Source organism: Danio rerio, chromosome 17 (genome assembly GCF_049306965.1).
Source record: "Danio rerio strain Tuebingen ecotype United States chromosome 17, GRCz12tu, whole genome shotgun sequence".
NCBI classification, from domain to species: Eukaryota; Metazoa; Chordata; class Actinopteri; order Cypriniformes; family Danionidae; genus Danio; species Danio rerio.
The window spans coordinates 10,410,510-10,422,468 of record NC_133192.1 but is presented as its reverse complement, the minus strand read 5'-3'; the positions used below and the strand labels follow the sequence as shown (position 1 = coordinate 10,422,468).

Sequence of the window (11,959 nt, the reverse complement as noted above, 5' to 3'; positions counted from 1 at the left end):
AAACTGATCTGAGATCGCTGCGTGTGTTGTGAAGGACAGATCTATCGATCCTCGAAATCATGATCAGCATTGCAACGATTGGCTGACGGCACAGCAGCGTAATGACGCTCATTAATCATCTGATTAATATTCAATTATCCATGTGAGCAAAATTACGTTAAATTAGCAGAAACGGTTTGTTAAATATGACACGCAATAACCTTCCACATTTGTTGTGAGCTGCAGGCTTTACTCTTTCATGTGTCAAGAGTATTCATCATGTATTTCAGTGCATATCAGTGTATTTAGTTCCACATTTAGAAAAATATTTTCTTTATTATAATAGCCGTTTTTTTAATCGGTGTAAAGAATAACTGGTTGTTTACAAAAGCATTTTGATATTGGTAAAGGCGTCTGCAACTTTTGTGAAGCATCAAATCACTGGCATATTAACTATCAAAATATGTTTATGACTGCATAAATGTATTATTGCTTTTAAAAAGTCACATATTGTGCATTTCTATTATACACAATTTTTACTAAGCGATCTAAAAAAGTTCATATCAATAAGTTTTCTCTTTGCACCACCTCTTTGTACTTTCATTTCGAGAGTGCAGATTGCATAAGTTTTATTAATATATATAACTTTATTTTATTAATAACTATAACTTTTATTTATATATATATATATATATATATATATATATATATATATATATATATATATATATATATATATATATATATATATATATATATATATATATAGTTTAAAAAATATTTACTCTTTTCCCAAGTGTATATAACTACTACTGTAAGAAAATATCAGAATTCGGAACATACTTTCTGTATTATATTTGCTTGAACTGAGCCGATCTAATCCTGTTTATATGAATTGAACCTGCTCCCGATCAGGTTTGACCTAGCAGAACTGTTGCTATGACAACAACTCTCGGATCAGCTTTAAAGAACGAAACGATCCTGGATCGTGTCAAATCGTCAATATCCAAATCCAGCTAACTGAGTAATCCTTGTACGAAGAACAAACCCCTGGATGGAGACTGTTGTGTTTTGTTGTGTTTACTAATTTACGATTAAAATTGTTGCACGTCCACCGATTCCAGCCTCAAAATGAGTGAGTCTGAGCCACTTGTACATTAAGGTAGCATTTAGAAAAAACAAAACACCAGCGAAAAAACTCGACACAGATGAACATATACAACTACTGCCAACTAGAGTTTCTGAAGTGTTATTGCAGAGCAACACAAACAGCACGCAGAAGTATAAATGCACGGCTACGCACATTTCTCCACGCAGAAGTAAAAACCAGGCTTAAGCCGAAAGGAAAATAAATAAATGAGTGAAAATACAATTGTAATAATATTTATAAAGTCTTATTATTAAGTATTAATACATAACTTATTAATAAAGTCATCTGGAATGACAGAGAAAGCATTCTTGCAGGACTCCCAGAGTTCAGCATGATGCTTTGAAATCATCTTTAATGCCTCCTCCTTCATCTTAACACAGACATGCTCAATAATAATCATGTCTGGTGACTGGGTTGGCCACTTTTCTAAATGATCAACTAGAAGACAAGTTATTATTTGTTGCTCTTACAACTGAGATCGACGACAAGACTTTTGTCTAACACAGGCTCATTCTGAAAACGTAGTCCCGCGGATGTTTCTGGAGACCGCAAATTATATAGCCGGAAGTACGTATGGCAGCATTTCATTTTTTTTAAGTGAACGCTGCGGGGGCGGTATGACGCCATTACTTTTGGCACTTTCCGGTTGACCTTTTCCTCCATGTGGAGTGCTTTCCCGCTGCAACCAGATTGTCCAGTTAGCTTGTCGTGTACACCGGCGGACTTGAGACGCAGAGAGGAGTTGACCATGATGACGACCGGGTTTGAGTCCGGGAAAGAGTGGTTCCAGAAATCAGGTAAGACAAAAACTAGTTAAAACGAATTAAAAACAAATTAAATTAAATTAAAACAAATTAAAACGAATAAGTGAACAACCGTGAGAATATGGTAAAATCTGAAAACATTTGAAAAATCAGACAAGGGCTTTTCTTTTTCTGGACAGCTTTTGTAAACGGCAGGGTTTAGGGAAGTAAGCAGGCAGGCAGGTCAATTGGTAAAATTGGTTGGGTTTAGGGAAAGAGGAGGGGTGGGTTGGTCGATTGGCCGGTCGCCCAGTCAATCATTCAGTCATTCAGTAAAAGAAGAGAAGGAGCTGTTAACAGCTGCTAGAGGCAAATGAGATGCAAAAAAGCGCACACAGTGTCCTCTCGTTGATTCGCAAAAACAAAAAGTGCAAAAATATGTATCTCCCGGGACGTATTTCGCGGTCTCCAGAAACGTCCGCGAGACTACGTTTTCAGAATGAGCCTGGGTTGCTTTTGTCAGGTAGTGTATACCTAGTGAATAAAAATAAATACAATATTTAATATATAAAAATGGTGCGTATTACTTAAAAATTACTTACATAAAATGCTAAGATAAATATCAATAACCAAGACTCACATTGTGACAACTTACCCCATAAAATCAGACAACATGCCCAATTATTAAAGCACCAATATTCAAATGCCTGCAATATATTGTATATACAATACAATTAACAGTGATAATCTAGTAAAAAAAACAAAAACAAGCAACAATCTATCTAAATATATAGAAAAGCCGCGAATAAATTCAATAAATTGTGTTTATTTATGGAAGTTGTCCTTGTACATACTTCCCCATGCAGTCTAACAGTAGCTATTAATCCACGTCACGAAACACAAACAGTAACACGGTAACATGAAGTATTATGACATCATTATACATCAGGGTCTTAACGTACAGTTTACATATTTACAGTCGATCTCAGCCTTGCCGCATGTCTGCTTTCGCACCGCACACACAGTAACTGCAAGGCACAAAATGTTGATACATTTCTTTGTTTTTCAGGGAGTAAAAAAAAACAGTAATCGCATCAAACAGCCATAAAATCACATGCCACACAACCGTCGTGTTGCATAGAAATTGTGGCGCTACGTGAAAAAACCAAAACGTGAAGCTTTTTACGTGCCGATCAGGAGCACATTACTGATTCGCTCATCAGGATCTGACAGAAGAGGATTATAGGAAAGATGGAAGACTGCTGAGGGAGGTTTACAGTGTTTGAGTTCTGGTCACCAGGAGAGTAAAGGGTTTGGGTAAATAGTAGAGCAGCTTGGAGGAAGAGGATGAAGGAGTTTAGATGTGTTAAGTGTCAGACCATGCAGGAACTCTCCAGACCATCCAACAAAAAATGCCTCAGACAGCCTTCAGTCCATCAGTCAGGGTTTACTCACAGAGGAGGTCACACTTCCGGACAATCTCTACAGGTAAAACACACAAACACATATTCATATGGTTAGAAACACAGTATATAAATATACAGTTGAAGTCAAAATGATTAGCCCTCCTGTGATTTTCTTTATTATTATGTATAACAGAGCAAGGCATTTTCACAGTGTTTACGATAATATTTTTTCTTCTGGATAAATTTGTTTTATTTCAGCTAGAATAAAAGCAGTTTTTAATAAATAAAAAAAAAAAAAAAAACATTTGTAGGTCAATTTTATTAGCCCCCTTAAGCTATATTTTTTCGATTGTCTACAGAATAAACCATTGTGATTGCCAGCGGTGTTTTCTTTACTGGAGAGTACTTCCAGTATTCTGAACTACAACTCCCAGAACTCTTTGCACCTATCAACCCCTGCAACAGCTGACAATAATCTGGACATTCACACATAGACACATCTGTAGCTCATTTTCCCTGATTACCTAGACTCCACTTTCACATCCACATTGCTGAGTCTTGTTTCTTTTCGAACATTGCGAAGCACTTTTTCCTTGTTTGTTTTCGTGTTTTTGATTCTTGCCTTGTTCCTGGTTTGACCCTTTACCACCTAGCCTGACCTCTCGCCTGTAATTTTGACCATGTTTATTGGATTACCTTTATGCTATTTGTGGGGAGGGGGCGTGGCCAAGAGCCGTGGGAACGGAGTGAGGCCACCGCGTAAGTGGATACACCTGCGGTGCGCACCTGCTTCGGATCCCACGGAAGGAGCTCTGGACAATAAAAGGAGGAATGATGGCAGAGGAAGCCGAGAGAGGACCGGGACATATTTTACTTTTGTTTTCAGTTTGACGGCAGTCTCCGTGAGGAGCTGCCATCCGTTTGTTTTGGTTTAGACGGCAGTCTCCGTGAGGAGCTGCCGTCATTGTTATTATTAAATATTTTAAACCTGCGTCGGTTCTCCGCCTCCTTCTTCCCGGCAGCCAAAGGGCTGTAAACTTCATTACACTATTGTTTTGCCCGTTTTTGACCTTTGCCTGTACAACTTGTCCTTTAATAAACTGCATTTAGATCGGCACATTTGTTGCCAGCGTCCACTACCTAACATATATAATGACTTGCCTATTTACCCTAAATTGTCCTTTAATTGTCATTTTAAGCTGAATATTAGTGTCGTGAAAAATATCTAGCAAAATATTATGTGCTTTCCTCATGGCAAAGATAAAATAAATCAATTAATAGAAATGAGTTATTATAGCTATTATGTTTAGAAATGTGTTTAATTAATAAAAATAGCATTAAACAGAAATTGCGGGTCGAAAAATTGGGAGGGGGTGCTACTAATAATTCAGGAGGGTTAATAATTGTGAATTTAACTGTATGAATTACAATTTTTTTTTTTTAAAAAAGCACAATGTAAGAACTGATTAGTTTATTTTACTTTAAAAAGCAAAGTAACTGTTTATTTTAAAGTGATTAGTTGATTTAACTTAAAAATAGTGAGTAAATCCATTGCTTTAAAATTGTTAAGTAAGTGAACTATGCACAGTTATTAAAATTAAGTCAAGTCAATTTAATAGTTTTAGTCAGTTTATTGGTTTTTACAATGCATGTCACACGGAAGACTGGAGGAATGATGCTGAAAATTGTAATTTAATACCAGGAATATAATTACATTTTTAACTACCCTTTTATAAGAAAGCAAGTATTTGAAATGTAATTATATAAAAAAAATTAATTAAAAAAGTTTATAATTAGTTAAAAAGATTAACAATAAATAAATAATTTTCACATCATTCTTAATGCAACATTCATTCATTCATTTTCTATTAATCCAAGGTTACCACAGCGGAATGAACCGCCTAACGCAACATTGGTAAGCAAAATTCTTTCATTTTTTTAATTATTTGTTTTTTCATATTGATATTAATAATATTTTATATCTTTAATAAGCCTTTGACTTCGGATTAGAAAGATCACAGCAGCTAGCTCTTTGCAACTATCACATGGTCGCCCACTGGAGCACAGAAGGGCTGCTCCTGGTCAGTACCTGGATGTACTGGTTGCTACAACTGGTTGCTCGCAGTAGTTGTGTTAGTGAGACCAGCAGAGGGGCACTCAACCTACTATCTGTGTGGGTCTTAACACCCCAGTATATTGATGGAGACTCTATACCGTTCAGAGAGCGTAGTTTTTCCGATGAGATCCCAGGATGTCCATTAAAAAAAAAAAAAAAAAAAGAGTAGGGTTTTAACCTCAGCAACCTGGCTACATTTGCGCATTGACCTCCGAATCACCCCATATAATAAGCTTCATCACACACACTTCATGTCTTCTCTCCACCAATTAGCTGGTGTGTGGTGTGCGGTCCAGCACAATATGCTGGCATCGCTTTATCAAGGTAAATGCTGCACACTGGTGGCGGACGAGGAGATTCCTATCAAAAATGTGTAAAGCGCTTTGAGTGTCTAAAAAATATGCTATATAAAAATCATGAATTATTATTATTATTATCATTATAATTATTATATTTTAAATTAATAGAAAATTACATTTCAAATGATTTTTTTTTAATGAATACATGAATTAATACATGATAGTAAAATCCAAATCTCCACAAGATTCCCTATGATGTCTAATAGTCACATATGCTCAATAATGCATTGGACTGGATGAGTGTGTGTTTGTTGAGCGCAGTGACTGCAGGGCTGATATGGTGGAGTCTGCAGAGACTGATGTTTCTCTGCTCTTCAATGTCTCCAGCAAGCCTCAGGCCAATAACCAGCTAACAATCTTCAAGATGACCTTGCTTTTGTATCATACAACTCATATCATTTCATCATTCATTAATGCAGTGCTTACACACCAACACTCACTTTTATGTGTACAAATATTTGCAAAGTGTTAGCGGGTGCGTTCACAACTGCCTTTAAAATGGACTACATTTCCTTATAAAGTGCAAACACACTAAATTAAGCTTATAAAGTGCAAACAATCCAAATTTGAATGTGAAACGATAGATACACATAAAGATGGACAGACAGCAATGAATACATACACAGGAAGGAAGGATGACAGAAAGACAGAAAAGGAAAAAAAGAAATAAAAAAGATCGAACAAAGAAAGAAAGAAAGAAAGAAAGAAAGAAAGAAAGAAAGAAAGAAAGAAAGAAAGAAAGAAAGATGAATGGATGATGGATTGAATGAAGTAAGGAAGAACAGACGGTCGAATAGAGAAAGAAAGAAAAAAAGAAAGAAGGATGGATGGATGGATGGATGGATGGATGGATGGATGGATAAATGGATGCAAGGATGGATACACAGGAAGAAAGAAAGGAAGGACAGTCAAGGACAAAGAAAGAATACATAGATAGATGGATGGATGGCAAGATAGATATACAGACAGGAAAGAAGGAAGGAAGGAAGGAAGGAAGGAAGGAAGGAAGGAAGGAAGGAAGGAAGGAAGGAAGGAAGAAAGGAAGGAAGGATGGTCGGACGAACAAGAAAGAAAGAAAGACAGACAGACAGACGGACGGACGGACGGACGGACGGACGGACGGACGGACGGACGGACGGACGGACGGACGGACGGACGGACGGACGGACGGACGGACGGACGGACGGACAGACAGACAGACAGACAGACAGACAGACAGACAGACAGACAGACAGACAGACAGATAGATAGATAGATAGATAGATAAAGAAGGATGGTTCATTGTAATTCAACATCCTGTCACCGATTCAATTCAAAGTCTCTCTCATGAATTTAAAGGGAGCCAAACGCTGCAAGTGACCTGCTGTCCAGTGCTGTACCCGCTCTAAAGTCTGTGTGTTTCCATCTGTTAATTCAGCCAGATTACAGTGCGCGCTATACTGTTGCAGTCTGGACGTTTGTGAGGGAATAAGAGAGCGCCTCTCTTTAAGTTTTCCATCTGCTGTATGTGCTTTTCATCAAGAGAAAAATGATTGCCGCCCAGCACACGTTCATTATTTCAGCCCCTGCGCTGATGAGGCCACAGAAACAGAGGAAGACGGAGAAAAATGGGAAGACAATTCAAAAGACTAACCCCATTGGATACATAGACTGGCGTTACGTAATGAAGGCTTTTCAGACCAATTTACTGGTAAGGGAGTCATCATGTAGAAAGTACAGTGGCCTATAATTTAAAGCATAACACTGGCGGTGCAGACTGGCCATCTGCGTCATCCTGAAGTGAGCCTCGGGGCTTTTATCAAGCCGAATTTCACAACCCGAAGAAAGAAAACAAAACAGACTCGTTCCAAAGACACCATATACTATGCTAACTTGCTGCAGGTATTATTGTTTATTTAATGTGCAGCAATGTTCGTTTATGTTCATGAAGCAGGCAAAATGATCAGCCCTCCTGCAAATATTTTTACATATTTACATGTGCAGCCTTGGGCCGGAGGGAGTCCGGTTCGGGGATCACAGGATTCCATCTCTGTTATTTGCAGAAGATGTTGTTCTGTTGGCTTCATCAAACATGGCCCTTCAAGATGCACAGGAGTGGTTTGCTGCCAAGTTCAGCCTGGCTGAGATGAGTGTCAGCAACTTCAAGTCTGAGGCCATAGTGGTCCACCGAAAAAAGGTGGCTTGCCCCAAGTATCTTGGGGTTTTGCTCATGAGTGAGGGGAGGATGGAACGTAAGGTTGACAGGCGGATTGTTGCAGCAGCAGCAGTAATACGGTCGATTTACCGGTCCATTGTGTTAAAGAAGGAGCTGAGTCGAAAGGCAAAGCTCTCGACTACCATTCAATACACGTTCCTCTCACCTATGCTCATGAGCTTTGGGTCATGACCGAAAGGACAAGATCTTGGATACAAGCACAAGAAATAAGTTTCCTTCAAGGGTGGCAGGGTGCACCCTTATAGATAGTGTGAAGAGCTCTGTCACTCTGCAGTAGCTCGGAGTAGAGCTGCTGCTCCTCCACATCGAGAGAAGTCAGCTGAGGTGCCTAGGGAATCTGTTTCAGATGCCTCCTGCATGCCTACCTAGGGAGGTGTTCCAGGCATGTCCCACCGAGAGGAGGCCTTGGGGCAGACTTAGGACACGCTGGAGGCACCTTACTTCCACACCAGTTCCGGATTAGTATATCTATACACCAAGCTTGCACACACACAGTGCTGAGTCTTGTTATCGTGTGGCATTACAAAACATTCTATTGTCTAGCCTTCCTTTGTTTTCTGACCCTTGCCTTGTTTCTCGTTTATGTTGTTTTGTATTGACCTCTTTGCCTGTAACCAGAATGGCAATTTTGGATTTTTCTCATGATACTGTTTGTTCCTGTTTTGACCATTGTCTGCATGACTCCAGCATGACTGCATGACTGAGTTTACAAACTGCATTTGGAGCCTCAACTTCATTGTACCCCGGCATCCATGTTACAGATTTGGGGTTGTCTTTTTAATTGTTTTTCAAATATTTCCAGAGTGATGTTTAATAGAGCAAGGACATTTCCAATTGCATTTTTTCTTTAGGAGAAAGTCTTAAATTAACACAGTTTTTCGTTGTTTTTAAATATTTCTTAAGGTTAATAATTATAATATTGTTACACCACTTAAGAATTTTATTTCAGTTTTCCAATAACATGTCTAACTAACCCAATTAACTTAATGTCACTTTAAGCTGAATATTAGTATCTTGCAAAATTACTAGCAAAATATCATGTACTGTCATTATGGCAAAAATAAAATAAATTATGCCCTATTATACACTCTGCGAAATAAGGCGCAAGACTTGTTTGGCACAATTTTTTTGCTATTTTCAGATCAGCACAACCCTAATTTTCACATTTTGCGCCACGTTGTTTAAATAGCAAATCCATTAATTCCACTTTGTGGACTCAAGAGTGTGCCGGCCTATAGACCATTTTGAGGGATGTAAACAAAAACAATGGCCCCAACGTGTTTCCTGTTGTACATTTTTAATTTCTACAGCTTCTGAGAATCTAAAAAGATATATAATGTTATGATAGCTGTTTTAATGTTAAGTTATGATTGAATTGCCTTTTGTTATAGTTATGAAATAGTTTGATAACAAGCAGGAAATGTTCAGGGGCCAATTACATGACAATATTGAAATGGTCTATAAAGGAGTAGTGTTAAGGCATATTGTTGGCGCGTTGCTATTTTGACAAACTGAAATAGACTGTGCAATTGACCAACTAAAAGGTAGTCTAAAGTCCAGCACAGAGTGCTTTAGTTATGCACCTTTGCAGGTTCAAACGGTTACACATTGCTTAATACACACAGGATGTACAGCAATACACAAATATCTTTAGTTATGAAATAAAAGACTAAAAATATACAAATATTATCATTTTCTACAAAAATTTAAACACCACTGCCTCCATGCCTTCTTTATGTCGAGGGTCTTTTTTCAGTTTATTCATGACAATTCGTATTTTTGCTATATTGTTATTTTTATTAGCAGTATTATTTATTATATGCATTTTCATTTGTATATTTGTTTTAATACAAACAATTTTAGATTTGTCCACCTGTCAGGTTTTAGAGACGTATGCATGACTGTATGAGGCATAGGAATAGGACGTGTGTTTGGATATTACTTGTTTGACCACACCTCCTTATTATTGTTAATTTATTGGTTTGCTGGAAATTAGAACTGTATTTAGAAATAGATTTGAAACAAATCTTTGCGCTTAAACGAAATTAACTATCTAAGAGATGTCTTCAATGGAGTGCGTACAACACCTAATCTACGAAAGGAGTAAAGAGTATAGGCATGTGCACACCGGGATGTTTTTTGCTCACGTTTTCCGTCAACCTTTAACACCTCGTGAATAAATAAAGAGCGCCAATGTGATCGTGAACACCAACGCACAAAAAAACACCAGAAATTAAAGCCTTATGCTTGCGTGTTCCTTCTCCACCAATCAGATTGGCACTTTTGATCTTGTGCACAGAGCTGCTAAAGTTATAGTAAACAGCACTGAGAGGCGCTCAATCGCAAAACTGTCAATGCGAGTGCACACTGAAGAAGATGCCCAGAGGCGATATGAACATGGAGCTGCTCATTGCACAGGTAAACAATAATCATTTCTTCATTGTTAGAGCTGGAGCTACTGCTTGAAACATCCATGCGTGTTCGAATCGCCAGTAACTTTAACAACAAGCATGTCAACTTTTCTGTATTCTTCTTTTGTGTTACAAGTGATTGTCAGAAGCTTACATTTTTGTATCGCAATCTAACATCAAGGAGTGATTTTGCACTCTTCAGTTCGACGCCAGTGAAAATCGTTTGGTGTGAATCAAGAAGAACGTCTTGGAAAATTGCTGTTGATAAACGCAAACTAAAAACATCCCATTGTGTATGAGCCTTAACAGTAAAGAGAAAGTAAAGAGGCCGAATGGATGAGGCTCGTTCTTTATTCTCACTGCAGATGGTTTGTTTAACTGTTTTCTTGAAGCGTTTTACCATTTAGCTTTTCCACTTCCACAAGTCTACCATATAAATAGCAAATGTGCCACGGCACGACACAACTGACTCTTAAAGAGAATGTTAGATGTGACTCTGATTGGTTTAATGCATGTTATGCTCAAAACACACCCAGAACTCAATAAGAGAATAAGCACAACCCTGTTAGAACATGCACCAGGGCACAAAGCGTAATTTTTTTGTCCTTTAAATAGGAAAAGTGGCTTCGGACACACACTTATAACTAATTAGAAATTAGTTATTTAAAATATTATGTCAGCACTTTGAATAATTTCAGTAATAATTTTTCAGAAAAAAATCATTATTTTTGAAAAATCAATTTCAGCATTCAGTGTCAATGTTTTTACTTTTGTTGACACTATTCACATTGTGTGCAACCAACAACCAAAGAAAAAAAAATGAACACAATACAGGCTCATTTCAAAGCCACTGCTAATAAATCATGCTAACGCGCAGTATGGAGTGAACTGGAAAATGGGGTTGTTTGCAATGTAACGCTTGGCATGGAGAAAAGCCCCTGCGGCTGTTTCTCAGTTGTGTGTGTTGAAGCGGCTCCTCCAGCACCTACCTTGACCTGAGGCCTGCTGCTGACTCTAGTTGTTCCTGCAGATGAGCTATCAGTCTGTGCACCACTGATCTGAGCCCTGCAGCCCTGCGCAACACCACTGCTGCTCTCTGACCTCGGCAGCTGCAAGACACACCAAAACACAGAAAGGTTACTTCCCTCATTTATTCCATGTTTTCACGTTTCTTGTTATTCTCTTAGTTTGTGCTGAACTTTTCGGGTTGTTTACAATGGACTGATATTTAAATTCTAATTTAAATATAAATATAAATTAAAATTATAATATTTATTCATTAATTTTCCTTCGGCTTAGTCCCTAAGCCACAGCGGAATGAACCACCAACTATTCAGGTATTCGTTTTACACATCGGATGCCCTTCCACCCAAAACCCAATACTGGGAAATAAATTATAATATTTAAAATATAAATTAAATGATAGTATTTAAATTGTTAATTCAATTCTAATATTAACATTTTAAAATTACATTTTTAATATTGAATATTTTAAATTCTAACATTAAAACTTTATATTGCTGTATTTAAACTTTACATTAAAATATATCAAAATTAAATTAAATTAAATTAAATTAAAT

General features: G+C 37.5%; 1 protein-coding gene across 8 annotated transcripts in view; it reads right to left on the bottom strand.

The window, feature by feature from the left end:
* Positions 1-2,678: 2,678 nt before the first annotated feature.
* The window catches only part of akap6 (A kinase (PRKA) anchor protein 6), a 279,219-nt gene continuing 269,938 nt past the window's right edge, over positions 2,679-11,959 (bottom strand). For all 8 annotated transcript variants that reach the window (XM_001919913.8, XM_021467296.2, XM_021467295.2 and 5 more), the window contains 2 exons: positions 11,369-11,488; positions 2,679-3,354 (listed from right to left, as the gene is read on the bottom strand). In XM_001919913.8, coding sequence (XP_001919948.3) covers positions 3,313-3,354; positions 11,369-11,488 — 162 coding nt within the window. In that variant the 3' untranslated portion in view covers positions 2,679-3,312. The remainder of the gene's footprint in view (positions 3,355-11,368; positions 11,489-11,959) is intronic.